This window comes from Urocampus carinirostris, chromosome 6, assembly GCF_059441175.1.
Source record: "Urocampus carinirostris isolate Australia breed hairy pipefish chromosome 6, RoL_Ucar_1.0, whole genome shotgun sequence".
In the NCBI taxonomy this organism is placed as follows: Eukaryota; Metazoa; Chordata; class Actinopteri; order Syngnathiformes; family Syngnathidae; genus Urocampus; species Urocampus carinirostris.
In genome coordinates, this window is record NC_142354.1 from 41,039,644 (window position 1) to 41,060,424 (window position 20,781).

General features: G+C 41.7%; 1 protein-coding gene and 1 pseudogene across 3 annotated transcripts in view; both read right to left on the reverse strand.

Moving 5' to 3' along the window:
• The window catches only part of slc12a5a (solute carrier family 12 member 5a), a 320,066-nt gene that overhangs the window by 197,345 nt on the left and 101,940 nt on the right, over positions 1 to 20,781 (reverse strand). Inside the window, exon 1 of one of the 3 annotated variants that reach the window (XM_088339010.1) lies at positions 4,364 to 4,867. The exons of the other annotated variants lie outside the window; for them this stretch is intronic. Coding sequence (XP_088195136.1) covers positions 4,364 to 4,418 — 55 coding nt within the window. The 5' untranslated portion in view covers positions 4,419 to 4,867. Of the gene's footprint in view, positions 1 to 4,363; positions 4,868 to 20,781 lie in introns of those variants that run through there. 3 annotated transcript variants of the gene reach the window in all.
• Positions 5,568 to 5,654, reverse strand: LOC148364815 (U2 spliceosomal RNA; annotated as a pseudogene).

Below are 20,781 nucleotides of genomic sequence, written 5' to 3' on the forward strand. Positions count from 1 at the left end.
CCGTTCCATGTATTCCGTTACTCCCCGAGCCTGCACAAAATTTAGTCATTGTATTCATATTTAGTTTAGTTTGTCTTTTATTAGCATATTTGGTATTGGAGTAATCCAAAAGTATTTGAAAGTAATCAAGTTAAAGCAACCCTACCCAACCCTGTGTTTGAAACAGTAAAATTGTTGAAATTGTCAAGGAAGAAGTGCATGATGAGTGAAAGCTCAAGCTGGGACTTAAAGAGTCTGCACGTGAATGCCAAGGTGAGAGCCGAGGTTAAGAACAATTTTTATGTGAGGGTGACAGTCTTTTATTTGAAACCCGAATCCATCATCACTGAAACTAGATGCATCCGATCTGGACTATGTGACAAGATACTAGTTAAAAAAAATAAATGACGAATCAAATGAAAAATATAAAAAAAATCAGCTGTTTATTTAACTAGTCTCTAAGAATAGCATGATATTTGCGGAGCAATTTTTTTCATACAAAAATGATATTAAACACGGCAAAAAACTGGAATACATAGGTGTGCCCCCTTTATTATTGCATCAGTTCAACGGACTTTATGCTGCTCCTTCAGGCGGTCACAAAATGACCATCTAGGAGCACTGAGATAGGTTTCTTCCCAAGGGCCATCCCAAACCCAAACACATGTGCTCCACTGTAAAACAGTTGTATGAAGAATTGGCTTGCTGACAAATATGATTGCCTTACCTTTCATTGCACTATTGTCATGATGCACTAGTTTTCATTGCGCTAGTATTACGGACAGGGTTGGGTAGGGTTACTTTAACTGTCCTGTTTGGTTTTGCAGTAATCCAAAAGTAATTGAAAGTAATCAAGTTAAAGTAACCCTACTCAACCCTGAACGTAATTCAACTGCAGTTCTAGTGTTGCAACACTATTGAGACGCTATATAAACAGCAAAACCAGAAGTACACAGCCATTCACCTGTTTTAGTCAAGATGGCGGCGCGTTGTGCAGACGCTGCGGCTCGGGCTCCAGTTCGTCTTTTGTTTTTCAGTGTCCCCTGATCCCTCTTATTTTCCCTTCGACTCCCTTCGCATTTACAATAATATCCACTACATCCCGAGGGATATACAGAGACCACCGGATCTCCCTGTAAGATTTGCCGCCTGCCGACAATGACAACGACGGAGCAAAGGCTGAGCTAAGCTAAGAAGGCGACTACACAGACCAGCGCTCCCAAGCATGTTCAACCAACGCCAGATCCATCGTCCACAATGAGTGAATTGAGCTGCGGATCGCCACCAACAACGTCCGGAATTGGAGGACTTTTTTTTTGCCATCACGGAGTCTTGGCTTTCCCGACGCTGCATTACATCACCGGCTCGAACGAGACGAAGACTCCGGTAAAAACAGGGGTTGGAGACGACGCGCTACAATAATAGCGGAACCATTGACACACATTGCTCACTCGATATGGAGTTTCTAGCTATGTACCGGGAGAGTTAACTGTGGTCTTTGTGTTTGCTGTATACTTTCCACCGCTAACAGTTTCACCGGGTGCTAACGTTAGCATAGCGCTAAATCTCCTGCCCGCTGCTAAACAGCAGCTTGCACTACCCCAACGGAGCTTTATCGTCGACGGCGACTTTAATCGGGCATGTTTATGGACTGTACTCCCAAATCCATTCAATTGTGGACTGAGCAATTCGGAAAAACACTGGACTATGTGTAATGTAAGATCAAAAATTCGGTTGTGTCCGGCAACTCTGTTTGACCCTCACCCCCCCTCATTTCACTTCACACTTCAGTGTTCAACAGCGCCGGCCAATCAGAAGCATGTTTTAATGGCACTAGCCAATATAGGAGAGGAAAAGACATGTGTGCACTATTTTGATAGGCTTGTGTAAGCTCAGTCAAGCAACCGGGAGCACAAGTGGCCACCAAAACAAACACAACAGCTCGTAATTTCAGCAGATCGTCACATTGAAAATAAATTGATCAATTCATCAGAAAAGCGCAAAGAAAAGCTGACCACCAGCCGGTGCTCCCTGGAATTTTATCACATCAGGGAAGGGACTGAGGCAGTGTCGGGAAAGGAAAGCTAACAGTAAGGCTAACTACTCTTTAGCCACCACTGCCGAATATGGCTAGTCACCAACAGCAGATCCGTTACCCATGAAATGAATGACTTGGAGCGATTACTTGTGGAAAACCACTACATCTTGCAGAAGTAGCGTGTAGCAAGCCATCCGCTCTCTAAATCGCTTTCTTACAATAAATTTAGTAGCCATCCGATTTCGTTGTACGTTTGTAAAATGACAATAAAAAACATGTATTCAACTGGAATTCTGTTTTTATTTGTACATCTCTAGTAGTTTTTTTGTTACGGTCGTATACTCTATAATCTAAGGGCGTCATCTCGAAGTTTGCATGTCATTGTGTTTAATATCTCCCCCCCAAAAAAAACAAGCACAATTGTTTGCTTTTCTTTTAAAATCGGAAATCGCATCAAAATTGCAATAGAGGTCTGAAAAATCGCAATAGTTTTTTTTTTTCCTACATCATGCAGCCCTAGTATGTACAATAGATGTTGTACTGTTTTACAAAAATGCTGATTTGTTTTGACAATTCAACACACACTAGCTCAATGGATTTTGAATGATTGTTTGTCCTAAATTAGGTTTCCTGCTAGCTTCAGCTTGCAGCCTCATGCCTCACACAGTCCGTGGTTTCGGTTTCCGCATGAAGGATGAATGGAAGTGGACGCCTTGTTCATTTGGATGCCGGAGAGTAAGGATGACAAGCCGTTGAGTCGGGGAGGAGGACAAATGAATGACATGGAGCTTTTCATTCACAATGAAAGAGTGCTTGTGGACAACTTCACATGCCAGTAGAAAAATCATGATGGCAGTATTTCAGTTGTTCATTTTGTAAATATGGGTTCAGTTTTGAAGGGCAAAACCCTTTGAGTAGATTTGGTGATTTAAAATACCAATACTAGATCGGAAATTTCCAAAACAATTCTGCCCCTGTTGTGGAAAATAGACTTGCATTTGTAGAATAGAGTTGCATACATTTAGAAAGAAATGTAGAAAGACTTGCTTACAGTGTGATGGAATGTTGACATCATTTCGGGAAGGTCCTTGGGACCTTCAAGGACTCTCTGAGCAAACTGAGGAGAACAACATGTCCTAATAAGGGTACGACAGCATCTTCCTTGTTGTTACTGAGGACTAGGGCCGCCTTTTGGGTTGTACTCAAACTGAAGCTATAAAAGCATTGTTATGTCTGGAGTTCTCTGAGTTTCTCTGGGATGACGAAATAAAGAGCTCCCCCTCATGGCAGGCTTTGGTGTACTTTATTAAATCACGTAAGAAGACTTAAAAGATTATCGAACCTACATTTTCTCCTACACCCCTACACAGGAAAAAGTCAGGTAGAAAAATGACGATTTAATATCAACAATGAAAAAAAACCTATTCTTTTTCCATATGATACGATATTTTCCTCACTGCGAAGGGCAGCACGGCGGCGCAGTGGTTAGCGCGTGTGCGGCGTAGTTCTGAGGTCAAGGGTTCAAATCCAGCTACTAGCCTTCCTGTGCGGAGTTTGCAGGTTCTCCCCGTGCTTGCGTGGGTTTCCTCCGGGCACTCCGGTTTCCTCCCACATTCCAAAAACATGCATGTCAGGTTAATTGGCCAGTCGGAATTGTTCCTAGGTGTGAATGAGCGAGCGAATTGTCTGTCCCTGTGTGCCCTGCGACTGGCTTGCAACCAGTTCAGGGTGTTCCCTGCCCACTGCCCGAAGATACCTGGGATAGGCTCCAGCACCCCCGCGACCCTAGTGATTTTGCAAAGTACGATATTGCAAAGTACGATGACGTCACTGCAAGGAAATTGTTTTCTTAAATGTGTCACAACCCAATGCATAAAGAAAAAGAAAAAAAAAATATCTCAAGAAACAGCAGGTTACCTGTATCACAAGAACCCATGTATTTCCATCGCATTTGCATGATGCACCATTGCATCGTGGACTTTATGGATTTCCCCCCCAGGGGGCCACTTCATGCCCACATATCATCAGTTACCCACCCAAAGTCGAGCAAAACCCCTGCATGAGCGTGATCGGACACAATTTGCGTGTGTTTAGTGATGGCATCACACTGGCGCCTGGCTTTGGATGCATGGGACGAGCGCATTACTATTCCTGTCACAGCATCCTTGCAGTAAGAGGAGGAAGCCAACTGCCCGCACATACATTTTTTTTTTCCCGCCACTTCTAGGCCAGCATGATGCGCGTAATGTCCACCTTAACTTGTCATGTCAATATATAATCCCTTTCGGGAGGACGGATTGGCATAGTGTGTGCATGGATGTGTGTGAGACGCATCCCATCACTCACCCTGATTTTGCGCTCCCCCGTCTCCCTCCTCCGTGTCAGTCAGGTTGTTAAGCATCCTGACGAGAATTCTGCTTGTCTTTTGACGGCGCTCTTCTTCTTCTTCTCGCGGTGGTCAGTGATGGAGGTGCCGTGGGGCAGCTCTCCTGCCGCAGAGATAGCCAGGCAAGGCGGCGTACAAAAATGCCAAGCCGTGTATTTCGTGTCTCCCCTTCTGCGCTCCTCTTCGCTGGGTGCTCAAAGAGAGACAGCAGAAAAGCCAGGGCTTTTTTTTCCTCTCTCTTCTTCTCTCTCTCTCTCTCTTGCTCTCGTTAGGTGCTCCTCTTGACGTCTCTTCAGTGGCTGCCTTGTAAAGCGTGACTCTATCCCTCGCTCGCTCTACGGCTCGGTCTCGTCGCTGTTGCTCGCTCTTTCGTATTCGGTGGCAGAGGAAGGATGAGGATGAATTATCAGGAGGAGGTTGACGGAAAAAAAAAGCTGCACTGTGGCGCTTACAGCTACACGCACCTGACGGAGAGCCGGGAGGGAATTTGTGAGCGAGAACAAGTTGGAGGGCATGTGCGGTTTCGCTGGTAATGTTATACTTGTTGCTAGGCAGATTTCAGAGGGCTAAAGATTGACTCACCGACATCCCGATCTCCCAAAAAGGCATCTGATCTTCGAACAATGAGTTGGAAGCATCCCTATGGTCCGACATCAAATCACCAAAAACTAGCAAATACCGTAAATTCCGGGCTATAGAGCGCACCTGATTATAAGCCGCACCCACCACTTTTTAAGGGATTTTCCACTTTTGTTCTTACATAAGCCGCACCAGTGTATAATCCGCGTGCGCCCGCATTAAAACTTATGACACCATCACAAGGTTAACCCAGACCAGGCTGTAAATTCCACGATTGTGATTTTGTAGAGATTACTTGTTCTATATTCTATATCAATTATCCATTATTCGTCAAATCATTATACACTACAGAGTCAATAAGCCAAAGAACTTGCTCTTTTTAAGGGTTATTGTTCTATTTTCTTTATTCATTATCCATTAAGGGGTTTTTAAGGGTTATTGATCTATCTTCGTTATTCATTATCCATTATCCGTTATCGGTCAGTTCATAATACGCTACAAAGCCTAGGAGCCGGGACACTTACTCTCAGCCAAAAGGCCAAGCTAAGGTCCTAGTCCTAAAGCCATGCTGCGATCATTGCGAATGCACCGTTCCCGGAGGTACTGCAATACCGGGCCGATGCGTGGAGTGGACAGAGCAAGCTCATATTCCATCTCCGAAATGCAAAAATAGTACACAATTCTAGAACCACAGTTTGGCATATAGTGCACAGCCCTAGAACCACAGCCAGCATCATGAATAGAAAATGATACCCGTAATTAACGTATGATGCAGACTTGTAAAGTCCGGGTCCCGCTGAAAGTAATCCAAGGAAACAAAATGTTTATTTCCAAAGTTAAGGGTGGGAAAAATATATATCCACTATTGTCCACTGCGACAACAGACAGATCTACCGGTGGTAACTCAGTTTTACCCCATTTCCCATCAGCCCGTGTTTGCTCTGCCCCTTCTTTTTGATTGGCCCGTAGAACACATAACAGAATAAATCTCTAAAATAAATACATTACAAAAATATATAGTTGCAAATACATATTATACATGGTTACACATATTTACCAAGAAAAACGGTACACCGAGAGAGTATATATAATATAACTTTCATCCCAAAACGTGCCTTTGAAAGGTACCAACACGCTAGTAGGATCACGCTCGCAATGCATCCAACGTTCTTGTCAAAAAAAAGCATCCCGTAATTGTGAAATTCACGGAATATCATTCTCAACTTCCTCGTCATAACTATCGCCATTAAGGGCGTCTTCCTCATTATCGAAACATACCTTAACTTTACAGACAATGTATGCTTAAACTTAGAGGTTGCAGTCTTTCTTGGTGCACATATTCTACTGGTCTTAATCTTACCTTTTATACTCCAGCGCCGCTGGTGGCCGTTAGAAAAATTACATAAATTGTCCGCTTCACTGAATAAGCCGCAGGGCTGAACATTTGGGAAAAAAGTAGCGGCTTATAGTCCGGAATTTACGGTATGTATAAAATAGGCGCATATGATTCAATACTGCATGGGTGTTTCCTTTAACCACTCGGGTCCTGTGGTGTGCCTTGGGCAAATATACCCCAGTGGGGCACATCCCTCTCTAAGCACATTTAAAAAAGAAACACAATTATATTTACTTTTGGTATGACGCAACATGAGTTTGTACTGTGGGGTAGTGAGTTAATGCAAATGGAGCGGGGGCGAGAGTCAAGTCAAGTCAAGTCAAGTCATTTTTATTTGTATAGCCCTTAATCACAAAGAGTCTCAAAGGGCTTCACAGGTTATTACACAGACAATTTTTTTCAGACTATTATTACACCATCCCCTGATCTGGAACCAACATGAGGGCAAGGAAAAACTCAAAAACCCCAACATGAGGAAAATGAAGAAACCTTAAGGAAGGGACCGCAATCAGTACATACCCTGAGTTCTCCATTCCGCTTCCATATGAGAACAAGCGCAGATGCATAGTCGCTAGTCGACTTCTGAATAATTTCTTTCTTTTCCATCTCGTTCAGAGTCGAAAACTGATTTTTAAACTTAAACTTGCGAGGATCCCTATCCCCGATTGAATAGGGCCATGCAACATAGGTAGTTATTCGTGTGTGATTTGTGTGATTTCTTAATGACCGCAAGCGGCAAGCTTCGTTTCCATTGTTTATAAATCTTTGATTCTTCCTTTAGCATCACTGCAAGCAATGTTCCCTGTAATTTTCCTTACGGGTCTGAGCGTTCATACAAAATCGGTGAGCAACGCTTGAAACGACAGTGAGCAACGGCAACCCCAAGTGTGGCAACTAAATCAATATCAAACATGTCGAAAACTTGACTTTAAGTTACAGTTTGCTGAGTTTCCGGCAATGCAAAATTATTTTTCTCTTTTGAATGAATTGATTCATGTACTATTGCAAAGGTTGTACGGCCTACAAACGTCGTTTGTTCTTACAATTCTTACACAAGATTTCCATTTATTTTTGTTTCCTGATATATTTTGTCGCATAATATTAACATTTTTGGGGGCTTATTTAGTCGGTTGTAAAATACAGAACTGTACTTAATCACATTTTTTACTGGAAGTACAATGTTGGCAACAAGATTCACTTTTTATTTACACAGCTCCGCCCGAAATCTATTTATCGAAATGAGAATTGGAAATTATTTGAATGCAACTTAAACGTTTTCTTATTTTTTCTGTGTTTTTTTTTTCAACTTTTTTTAAAAATTCCTTTAAAAAAAAATCTCATTGTGTTTATTTTTTCCGAGCTGTTATTTTTTTCTTTTTGTTCTCTATTTACTTTTTTTCTACATTTCTTTCTTTTCTTTTTTCAAAATGTTTCCTTCTTTTTTTCTCTTCCTTTTGTTTCTTTTTTTCTCAGCTTTTCACTGCTTTTTCATTTTAGTATTTTTTTCTTTTTTGTTCTATTCCCCCCTTCCTTTAAGTCATTTTGTGCATAATTTTACATAATATTTGGTCATGTTGGGATGAAAGAAGCAAAAACAACCTGAAGAGCCGTCTAGGACCCAGAAGAGCCGGTTCCTTTTAGTGAGCCGAGCCGAAGAAGCCGGTTCTCGTCAAACTCTACTAACTTTACTCAACTTCGTTCTACTTCGACTCGACTTCAAAATACCGCATTTAGGACACAACGTCAGGGGAACCCGTGTATTTTTACCTTCATGCACTGTAACTTTGACTTAAGTTGTTTCTTAATTAGTAATTTTGATCCCTCATTTTTGTGCGCTGGCTCGATTTTCTTGTGCGCTGAGAATGTGCGAGCAGGGAACACTGACTGCAAGTCTTTGGTCTCATCCATCCATCCATTATCTGCACTGCTTTCCCTGACTAGGATGGCGGGGCATTGGGCAGGGGACACCCTGAACAGGTTGCTAGCCAGTCGCTGGGCACACAGAAATGGACAACTCTCTCGCTCATTCACACCTAGGGACAATTTGGATCGGCCAATTAATCATAACAGGCATCTAGAGAGGTAACTCATTGAACATACAGAATCCGTACGTTTTGGAGCATGCAAAATAATTGGTTGTTAATGTCGGGGAAAATGTCGGAAAGAGGGGCCAAAAAATAACATATTTGTTGGCATAAAAGAGTAAAAAAACATAGAAATTTGGGAAAGCTGTATCCCAGAGGTTCATTTTTTATTTGAAAGAAATGAAAATTATTATGCTGTAAAACACAGGTGCCAAACAGGCGGCCCGCGGGCCAGATCAGGCCCGCTAAGGGATTGAATCCGGCCCGCGAGACAACACTCAGAGAAGCGCAAGACAAAAACAAGCTGCAGGTTGTAATATGTCAACTTGATGTTGGCAAAGCCAGGTGCCTCGAACAAAGACGCTGTACTTGTATTTATTTCTCTCTCTCTGTTTCTCTGGCTCTCTGTCTCTCTCTCTCTCTCTCTCTTTTTCACGCTCTGTGTCTCTCTTTTTCTCTTCCTTTGTTCCTCTTTGTCTCTTTCTCTGTCGTTTTACCTTGTTTTGCTTGCTCTTACTTTTTTCCTTTTCTCTCTTTTCTCACTGTCTCTCCCTCTTGCTTTCCCCTTCTCTCTTTTTCTCTTTTCTCTCTCTCTCTTTATTTTTCATTTGATTTATTTTCTTTATCTCTCTTTTTTTTCTCATAATAATAATAATAATAATAATTTCCTTGTATTGTCATTCTGTGTAACAATGTACACAGAACGAAATGTCGATTGCACCTGACTCGTTGTAGCGAGCCGATGCAGCCGCAGCCAACAGAGGGCGCCGCCGACCACTTTTTAAGTCTTAGGAATGACTCGGCCGGGGCGCGAACCACCGACCTCCCAGTCTCAAAGCGGGCGCCTTACCATCTAGGCTGGTTCTCTCTATCTCTTTCTCTCTCGTTCATTCTTCTCTCTCTCTCTCTCTCTCTCTCTCTCTCTCTCTCTCTCTCTCTCTCTCTCTCTCTCTCTCTCTCTCTCTCTCTCCACACCTTTTCTCCCACTCTCTGTGTCTCTCTTTTTCTCTTCCTTTGTTGCTCTTTGTCTCTTTCTCTCTCGTTCATTCTTCTCTCTCTCTCTCTCTCTCTCTCTCTCTCTCTCTCTCTCTCTCTCTCTCTCTCTCTCTCTCTCTCTCTTCCACACCTTTTCTCCCACTCTCTGTGTCTCTCTTTTTCTCTTCCTTTGTTGCTCTTTGTCTCTTTCTCTCTCGTTCATTCTTCTCTCTCTCTCTCTCTCTCTCTCTCTCTCTCTCTCTCTCTCTCTCTCTCTCTCTCTCTCTCTCTCTCTCTCTCTCTCTCTCTCTCTCTCTTCCACACCTTTTCTCCCACTCTCTGTGTCTCTCTTTTTCTCTTCCTTTGTTGCTCTTTGTCTCTTTCTCTCTCTTTCTCTGTCTTTTTAACATATTTTGCTCTAACTTAATTTTTTCCTTTACTCTCTTTTCTCTTTCTCTCTTCATACCCTTCGTTTTTTCTTTTCTCTTTTCTCCCCTTCTGCCTTTCTATTTCTCTTTGGATTTCTTTCCCCCTCTCTCACGACTTCTCTTTTTATCTCTTTTGTTTCTCACGCTCTCTCCCTCTCTCTCTTTCTTTGTCCCGCCCTCTCTCTTCTTTTCCCTTCCTCTTTCTCTTATTTCTTTATCCCTCTTTTTTCTTTCTCAGCTCAGGGATGCTGCTGGAAATGTGAATTTCCCTTCGGGGATGAACAAAGTATCTATCTATCTATCTATCTATCTATCTACTCGTCCGGCCCCCGACAGAATGTTTGTTCTATCGTGTGGCCCCCGTGTTAAAAATGAGTTTGACACCCCTGCTGTAGAAAGAGAAAAGAAAAGAAAAAGGAGTGGACAATTATGGCATAGGCTGGTCAAAAAGGTTTGTCAGTAATTGTGTGGTACCCATGTGCTTGTACACAATTTTTGGCAATGTCAGGGCATGCTCCAAGGAGAAAACGGATGATGTCCTGGGGGATCTCCTCCCCAGATCAATTGGAGGTTGCCATAGTCCACAGGTGTCAAACAGGCGGCCCACGGGCCAGATCAGGCCCGCTGAGGGATTGATTCCGGCCCGCGAGACAACACTTGGAGAAGCGCAAGAGAAAAACAAGCTGTAAGTTGAAATATGTCAACTTGATGTTGCCAAAGCCAGGTGCCTCTCACAAAGACACTGTAGTTGTATTTATTTCTCTCTCTCTCTCTCTCTCTCTCTCTCTCTCTCTCTCTCTCTCTCTCTCTCTCTCTCTCTCTCTCTCTCTCTCTCTCTCTCTCTCTCTCTCTCTCTCTCTCTCTTTTCACCCCTTTTCTCCCACTGTCTCTGTCTTTTTCACTCTTTGTGTCTATTTTTCTCTTCCTTTGTTGCTCTTTGTCTCTTTCTCTCTCTCTGTCTTTTAACCTCTTTTGCCCTAACTTCCATTTTTCTTTTTCTCTTTCTCTCTTCCTACCCATTGCACTTTCTTTTCTTTTTTCTCTCCTTCTGTCTTTCTATTTCTCTTTGGATTTCTTTCTTCCTCTCCCTTTCTCACGACTTTTTATCTTTTGTTTCTCTCCCTATCTCTCTCTCTCTCTCTCTTCCACCCCTTTTCTCCCACTCTGTCTCTGTCTCTTTCACTCTCTGTGTCTTTCTTTTTTTCTTCCTTTGTTGCTCTTTGTCTCTTTCTCGCTCTGTGTCTTTTAACCTCTTTTCTCTCTTTTCTCTTTCTCTCTTCCTAGCCTTCGTGCTTTCTTTCCTCTCTTCTCTCCTTCTGTATTTCTATTTCTCTTCGGATTTTCTTTCTTCCTCTCCCTTTCTTTTCCCCCCTCTCTCACGACTTTTTATCTCTTGTTTGTCACGCCCTTTCCCTTTCCCTCTATCTCTTTTTCTTTTTTTGTCCGCCCTCTCTCCTTCATTTCTTTAGTTTTAGTTTTCTTTGTCTTTAATCGCCTAGTCCGGGGCCCCCAACAGAATGTTTGTTTTATTGTGTGGCCCCCGAGTTAAAATGAGTTTGACACCCCTGCCATAGTCCATCAAAATTGGCAACGACACCAATTTTCGACTGACGTGAACAGGTTGAGCGATTCCATAGTGAACAATATGCTACTTGCAACATCATTGTGCATGACCGGTTTAGTGGTGGGTCAATGACAGTCCGAGGATGCGTACCCTGGAAGGATGCATGAACAGATCTCTTAACTGCTACGGTTGTCGGCAATGTTCCCTCTAAACTGCGCGCATGCGCAATCGCGCACTAACCGCACGTTCTCAGCGCACAAGAAAATCTAGCCAGCTCACAAAAATCAGGGCTCGAAATTGCTAATTGAGAAGTGAATTAAGTCAAAGTTACAGTGCATAAAGGTAAAAATACAAGGGTTCCCCTGACGTTGTGTTCTAAATGCGGTATTTTGAAGTCAAGGTCGAAGTAGAACGAAGTTGAGAAAAGTCAGTAGAGTTTTTCGAGAACCGGCTTCTTCGGCTCGGCTCACTAAAAAGAACCGGCTCTTTCGGGTCCCAAATAGCTCTTCAGGTTGTTTTTACTTCTTTAATCCCTACACGACCAAATATTATGTAAAATTGTGCACAAAATGACATAAAGGAAGGGGGGGAATAGAACAAAAAAGAAAAAAATACCAAAATGAAAAAGTAGCAAAAAGCTGAGAAAAAAGAAACAAAAGTAAGATAAAAAAGAAGGAAAAGTTCAGAAAAAAGCCAGAAAAAAAGAAAAGAAAGAAACAAAGTAAAAATAGTAAATAGAGAACAAAATGAAAAAAGTAACAGCTAGGAAAAAAACAAACACAATAAGATTTTTTTAAAAGGAATTTAAAAAAGTAGAAAAAAAAAACGTTTGTGTTGCATTCAAATAATTTCCTATTATATCAAGTCAATCTTGTTGCCAACATTGTACTTCCACTAAAAAAAACGTGATTAAATACAGTTCTGTATTGTGCAACCGACTAAATAAGCCCTTAAAAATGTTAGTATTATGCGACAAAAGATACCAGAAAAAAAAAAGAAATGAAAATCTTGCGAAAGAATTGCTGTAAAAACAAATGACGTTTTTAGGCCCTGCAACCTTTGCAATCGTTCGTTAGTCAATTCCTTTAAAAGTGAAAAAATTTTCGCATTGCTGAAAACTCAGCGAAATGTAACGTGATGTCAAGTTTTGGACACGTTTGATAATGACTTAGTTGCCACACTTGGGATTGCCGTTGCTCACTGTTGATTCAAGCGTTGCTCACCGACTTCGTGTGAACGCTCACCCCCCGTGGAAAATTACAGAGAACATTGGCCATCCCTCTCGAGACCTTTTTTTAGGTAGGGGATTGCTCCCCACATGAAACAGATAGCACTGGTTTCCATGGTTACTAGTAGCAGGAGAAGACTTCTGATCTCAGATACAGCACCTTCATCATTGCATTCTGCATAAACTAGTAAAGGGTGAGTACCCTCCGCACTGGGATGAGACCAAAAATTCCACTACTGATTACTAGCACTTGACCCTGGAGACTCCAACCACGTTGGCCTCATCAGCGCTGCCAGATACCATTGTGATTGGGATCAATGCCGCCGGAGGACCGTGATGCGTTCAATGTCACGTGCAAAGCCAAAAGCACGAACGCGTGATTCCTACTCAATTAGAAGACCTCGCTGTGAATCTTGGAGGATGTATTCTTGATGTCTCTTTGTGTGCCAGTGCTTAAGCGTGCTGCAGGTTCACAAGCACATTGGTTCTAAGTGGTTGTGCACCAAGTGCCTTTTTGTTCCATTCACGAAAGGCAAGGACTCAAAGCCAGTCAACATGTTCCTTCATGCCTCTCCCTCTTCGTCTCTCTTTCCTTTCTACAGTGGAACCTCGGTTCTGGACCATAATCCGTTCCAGAACCCTGTTGGAAAACCCATTTGTTCGATCACCGAAATCATTTTTCCCATTAATAATAATGTAAATCGTTTTAATCCGTTCCAACACCCTGAATGTTTACCATAAATGTTTAACGTAAACATAAAGCTAACCCAGGCTAACCGTACGTTTGCGTTATCGTAATCTTCCGTACGAAAGATTACGCTAACATGAACGTGTAAAAATAAAAAAATCAGGTCGTTTACAAGTCATTTAGCACCCGGGTCTCCAAAACAAGTGGTGAGCAGTTCATTGGAAAGGGGGCTCCGTTCCAACACCCTCAATTTTAACGTAAACTTAAAGCTAACCCGTTATCGTAATTTTATGAATAGAATTTCTTACCTTTGTGGTGGTCAGCAGAAGGCGCTCGCACACCTCCTTCATATTTGGCTATTATTTATTTCTTAAATGCAATAGTTGTACGCACTACTTTTCTTTTTTTCACCTGTAGCAATTTTGCTGCTTGCACTGACTTTCTTCGGAGGCATAATAAGGGGCTAAAACATCCGTACGCCGCTCAGCATCGCACCCTAGCGTACGCACTCACGCATTACCGGCGTTCGAACTCCGATTTTTTGACCAAACAGCGAAGCAAGAATTTCTCTACATTTTTTTTCGGACTCCGATTTGTCCGAACTGAGAGGCGTTCAAAAACCCAGGTTCCACTGTATCTTCTTGTCAGGTTTTCAATGTAAATCTCTTGAATTTCTGTCTCAAGGTAATTAGCTTGTTTTTATATTACTAAATATACAAACAATGTTTCTCATATACACACACACATAACGTTTCAACAATGAGTGTAATTATATCTCTTGTACGTTTATCAATCTTCTCATCTCATCTCATTAGCTACACCGCTTATCCTCAGTAGGGTCGCGGGGGTGCTGGAGCCCATCCCAGCAATCATCGGGCAGTGGGCAGGGGACACTCTGAACTGGTTGCCAGCCAAGCGCAGGGCACACGGGGACAGACAACTCACTCGCTCATTCACACCTAAGGACAATTTAGACCGGCCAATTCACCTGAAATGCATGTTTTTGGAATGTGGGAGGAAACCGGAGTGCCCGGAGGAAACCCACGCAAGCACGGGGAGAACATACAAACTCCGCACAGGAAGTCTGGAGCTGGATTTGAACCCACGCAGGAGGTTCCCAAGACATGAACTGTGCCGCTCATGCGCTAACCACTGCGCCGCCGTGCTGCCGTTTTGTTTCTGTTGTGCTAAAATGTTAATTCCCCTTGTAGAGATCAAAGAGATCAAAGCCAGCAGAGAGGCTAATGTTGTGACTCATTTCATCTGCAGGTAAATTGTATCCGTTTTTATACTCATTATTGTTCTTATTTCTATTTTCTCATAAATATATATATATATAAAAAGGATGATGTTGGTTAAAATTCAGACTAAAGAAAACTATGTTGAATTCATTGTAAACGTTAAAAAAAAACACTATACGATCTCTTGTTAAAATTATCTTGTTAAAATGGATGTAAAAATGTATTGTGATATTCTAAAATGTATTTTATGTAAACTGAAACGAAAGCTCTTTGATATGTTTTTGGCAGTCTAGCTGCCAACGAGATCAAAGCCAGCAGAGAAGCTTACCACGTGTTGTGTTGTGACTCATTCATTTGCAGAAACTGTAATAAAAACCTCATTATCCAGTCCAGCGTGAATGTGGATCTTTGGTGGGACAGGTACACCGTGGTTACATATATACGTTACTTAAAGTTGTTTTGTTTTTTTCAGTGGGGTTTTTTGGGGGGGGTATACTATAACATCTCTTCTTTAAACGAATATGATACGTTTAATCTTTTTTCTTGATTTGGATCAGTAGCTTGTCATTAGGGTAGAATGTTGGGTCCTGAAGTTAGACCAGTTGAGAAGAAGTGCCATAGTAAAGAATGTTACCCTATTTTAGGGGAACCTCGGACAAGCTAGAATTTCATCATGAACGTTGTGAAAATTTGCGAGCGCCAGATGAAAATTCATTGAGCGTTACCCTACACAAGAGGTTTTGTAATGTTTCCTGAAAAGTAAGACTGAAGATGAACGTGAAGTGGTATTTTCCACCCTTCTTCACGCAAAAATCAAGCTACAGTGGAAGCTCGGTTTTCGAACGCCTCTCAGTTCGAACAAATCGGAGTCCGACCAAAAATTTCGAGAAATTCTTGCTTCGCTGTCCGGTCCAAAAATCGGAGTTCGAACGCCAGTAGTGCGTGAGTGCGTACGCTGGGGTGCCATGCTGAGCGGCGTACGGGTGTAGATCGCTCTTTTCCTAACCGACTGTTATCGCGTGCGGACGTGCTTCCTTTTGCTTTCGCTTTTAATATAGGTGTACAAAGTGTTTTAGCCTCAGAAGAAAGTCAGTGCAAGCAGCAAAGTTGTTACAGGTGAAAAAAGAAAAGTAGTGTGTACAACTATTGCATTTAAGAAAGAAATAATAGCAAAATATGAAGAAGGTGTGCGAGTGTCTGATCTTGCTAGAGAATACCCCACTGTCCACCTGCGCCTTCTGCTGACCACCACAAAAGTAAGAAAATCCTATTCATAATTCTTTTCTTTATCCTTTTTTTTCATTTTTACACGTTCATGTTAGCGTCATCTTTCGTACAGAAGATTACGATAACGCAAACGTACAATTAGCCTGGGTTGGCTTTATGTTTACGTTGAACATTCAGGGTAAACATTCAGGGTGTTGGAACGGAGCCCAACTTTCATCGTTTAAATGACTTGTAAACGACCTGATTTTTTTATTTTTACACGTTCATGTTAGCGTAATCTTTCGTACGGAAGATTACGATAACGCGGACGTACGATTAGCCCGGGTTAGCTTTATGTTAACGTTAAACATTCAAGGTAAACATTCAGGGTGTTGGAACAGATTAAAACGATTTACATTATTTTTAATGGGAAAAATGATTTCGGTAATCCAACAAATCGTTTTTTGAACAGGGTTCTGGAACGGATTACGGTCGAGAAGCGAGGTTCCACTGTATTTTGATAGTCAATGTAGATTTTCAAGACGCCCAAAACGGGTCGATAAATGATTGATGATAAAGCTACTTTTCTGTTTAATGTGTCGTACAATTTAGAGTATGCAGCAACATAAAAGATGATGTTAACTTCTACGATTTATTGTCATGACATCCTCTAATAAACAAGCCTTTCCAGAGCTTTCCTTGCATTCTCCGTTAGCCTATATTCTTTAACGAATGCACGCTCATACATTATGTGCCAGGGCCATTCCGCGCACATACTGCTGACTCATTGGGACGTCAGAAGGATTTCTTATATTCTTAAGAAGCAAATTAACGTTGTCTTGTCTCCTAAAGAATGCCTGTTAGTGGATTAGTCCTTACAGCCAAACACAAAAGCACCACACATAAAAAAAAATGTATAGTCACACTTGGGAAGTGCTTCCATCTAACATGGTTGGGTAGGGTTACTTTAACTGGATTACTTTCAACTACTTTTGGATTACTCCAATACCAAAGATGCTAAGACAAAAGAAACTAAATATGAATACAATTTTATGTTACGTTAGTTTTGCCGGAGATCCAAGAGATCAAAGCCAGGAGAGAAAGCTTACCACGTGTTGTGAGTCATCATTTGATTCATATTTAGTTTCTTTTGTCTTTTATTAGCATATTTGGTATTGGAGTAATCCAAAAGTAATTGAAAGTAATCAAGTTAAAGTAACCCTACCCAACCCTGCCATCTAACCGTTAACTGCTTAAAATGTCTGGAGAAGCAAGAAAAGGCTACTAGAGGGTCCGACGGCCTTTCCTGGTCTGCAAACACCAGAGCGGTTGTAGGGAAGGCCCAGCAGCGACTGCATTTCCTGAGAGTGCTCAGGAAAAGTCATCTGAAACAGCAGCTGCAAGTGTCCTTTTACAAAGCCACAGTGGAGAGCATTCTAACAGGAAAATGGTCAACACAGCCCAGATAATCATCGGTTGCTCTCTGCCCAGTCTGAAGGACATTGCTTGCTCTCGCTACCTCAGCAGAGCAGAAAACATCATCAAGGACTTTTCTCACCCCGGCCACCACATCTTGGACCTGCTGCCTTCCGACAAGCGCTACAGGTCACACAAAACAAAAACAAACAGACTCAGAGATAGTTTCTTCCCCAGAGCCATTACCACCCTAAACACACACCGCACAAAAAACTGAAAACTCATGCAAACACACTACCTCATACAGATGTAAAATTGTATTCATGTCTATGTTTCTTGCCCATGTTGACTGCATTATGTTTACTGCTCACCTTGCACAATGTTGACTATTTTTGCACCAAATGCATATTGCACAACCCTTACGATACCAACTGTATGTAACATCCTACATGCCAACATTTCTTTGTGTAAATCTCATCTCATCTCATTAGCTACACCGCTTATCCTCAGTAGGGTCGCGGGGGTGCTGGAGCCCATCCCAGCAATCATCGGGCAGTGGGCAGGGGACACCCTGAACGGGTTGCCAGCCAATCGCAGGGCACACAGGGACAGACAACTCGCTCGCTCATTCACACCTAGGGACAATTTGGACCGGCCAATTCACCTGAAATGCATGTTTTTGGAATGTGGGAGGAAACCGGAGTGTCCGGAGGAAACCCACGCAAGCACGGGGAGAACATACAAACTCCGCACAGGAAGTCTGGAGCTGGATTTGAACCCACACAGGAGGTTCCCAAGACATGAACTGTGCCGCACATGCGCTAACCACTGCGCCGCCGTGCTGCCCTCTTTGTGTAAATATTGTGTAAATTATAACTATAACCGTATCCTCCTTGTTTTATCTTCTCTGTTCCTTTATCTTCTTGGTTTCTTTTATCCTCACTGTGAATATGTGAGCCTGGAGTGCCATGCCCAATTTCGTTGTCACAATATGTTAACCCATTTTCTAACAATGACAATAAAGGTATATTCTATTCTATTCTATTCTAACGTGAGATCAACAATCAGTCAAGAGATAAAATTCATTCTTGTTCATGGAAGACAATTTTGAGTTTATTACAGAAACCCGTAGGTATTTCTTGGCCATAGCCTGAAGAATTAGTCTGCCTAATGTATTGTGTTCTGCTGCAACTATGTCCTGCTAATAGAACATACCCAGGAATATTATAGTTGAATAATTTTACAGTATACAATATATCTGTATTATTTGTAATTGCAACATCCTTTGCCTGGTAATCCTGAAAGGGGGATACCACATGTGCGGTCCCTCAAGGTTTCTTCATTTTCCTCATGTTGATGTTTTTGAGTTTTTCCTTGCCCTCATGTTGTTTCCAGATCAGGGGATGGTGTAATAATAGTCTGAAATAATAGTCTGTGCAATAACCTGTGCAGCCCTTTGAGACTCTTTGTGATTAAGGGCTATACAAAAAAAATGACTTGACTTGACTCTCTCTGTCTCTCTCTCTCGCTTGACCTTAACATATTTAGTCACTCACTTCCAGGTTCTATATTCCTCCCCACAGCTGTTGTCACTTGCTCTGAATTCCTCATGGTTTTTTTCCCCTATCTTGACTCATCTTCCCTTTCTCAGTACTCTGCGCTCTTGGTTTCTTGCTTGTTACTTGCCTTTCTCATCATGTTTAAAGCATCCCTGTTGGAGCGCTCTTTTTTATGAGTTTACCAAAAACGTCCAATAACTTCTGCACTATGATGCCACCTGTCAACTTAACCCTTAGACTGACTGGATGTCCAAACCTCTTGCTTGTCCATGGATAAAGATCTGAGTGCTTTTGGTGTTCTGGATAATGTTCCCTTGCTGCCTGATATTCTGTGTACCCCATTGCCCTCATACAGTATGAGTATGTCTTACAAACTACCATTACACTATTTTGTGAAATTTTAATATTTTGAGATGGGATATTTAAGTTTTTGCTACAATCAGCAATATAAAACAATAAAAATCTTTTTTTTTTGGTTTAATTGGATTACAGATTTTTTTTAAAAAAAAATGTTCTTTATGTTTCTAATATTTTGTGTTGCTACTTTCTGTTGTCTGCTTGATTAGCTATTGCAGTTTAAAAAAAGAAATAATATTTATTTTATGCGTTTTTTGAAGTAAAGCAAACTAGGATATTTTAATGAAAGCAACTAAAATATCAACAACATGGTGGAAGCATATTTTTGTGATGCAATATATTTACAGTAATATGGCCATGGCTCTAGGACACAGGTGTTAAACATCCGGCCCATGGGCCGGATCAGGCCCGCCTAAGGTTTTGATCGGGCCCGCCAGACATCACTGAGAGAAGCGAGAGAGAAAATTGAGCTGTGGTTTAAAATATGTCCGCCAGGTGTCGCCAAAGCTCTCTATCTCTCTCTTTCTCTGTTTCGTTCTCTCTTTTTTATTATTTGAGTCCTTCTATTTTCTTTTTTTCTCGTTCTTTCTTGCCCTTTCTTTCCATTTCTTTCACTCTCTCGCTTCCCCTTTCTTTTTCCACACTCACCCTTTTTCTCTCTCTCTCTTTGACTCTCTCCCTTTCACTTCTAATTTTTCTTTGTTCCCTTTTCCCCTCTTTTTTATATATTATTCTCTCTCTATACCTCTCCCCTTTTCTTTCTCTCTGTCTCTCTCTTCCTCTGTTTCTCTCTCTCTCTTTTATTATTTCAGTCCTTGTATCTTCTTTTTTCTTTCTCTCTTTTTTTTCCTTTCTTTCTTACCTTCTCTTTCACTCTCTCGCCTTCCCTTTCTTTTTCACACTCACTATTTTTCTCTCTCTCTTGGACTGTCTCCATTTCACTTCTAATTTTGCTTTGTTTCTTTTCCCCCCTCTTTTTCCTTTATCAGGCACTCTCTATGTATCTCCCCTTTTCTTTCTTTTTCCTTCTCTCTCTCTCTCTCTCTCTCTCTCTCTCTCTCACTCCTTACTCCGTCTCCCTTGTTCTCTTTATCGTTCTCTCTTTTTCTTCGTCTTCCTCTCTCTTTCTCTTAAATCTACTAGAGTGGCCCCCGTGACATTTATTTTCTAGCATTTGGCCTTCAGCTAAAATTAGTTTGACACCCCTGCTCTAGGAAGATATCCACAAACAGAAGATTCTAGTCAATTGTACATTATATTAGAGGATGTTAAGTCAAACTACTAAGTCATATTAATGCATTTTGAATATCTACAAATAATTGTTAAAGACCTATAAAATATGGCTGAAAGCATCCGTTTCTATCGTTTTTTTTTCCTATTTATTTTTTTATACACAGTTTCTTTGCTAAATTCACCCAACTTTCAAGATCGCTTTGGAAGGATACTGAACTTTTAAAGCAGGCTGTGACCCTCAGTGGGGCCCACCATTATTGTTCGCCAATGTTGTATGGACCTCAGCTGAGGTAATATCGACCCGTTCCCTCAGGAGACTCGAACACCCCATCTTTCTTTGCAACTACTTCCTCGCTTTGCTACTTCAGCCACCATGACCTTCGTTTTCGGAAAGGAAAGTGGCACAATAAAAAGCGGCAAAAAG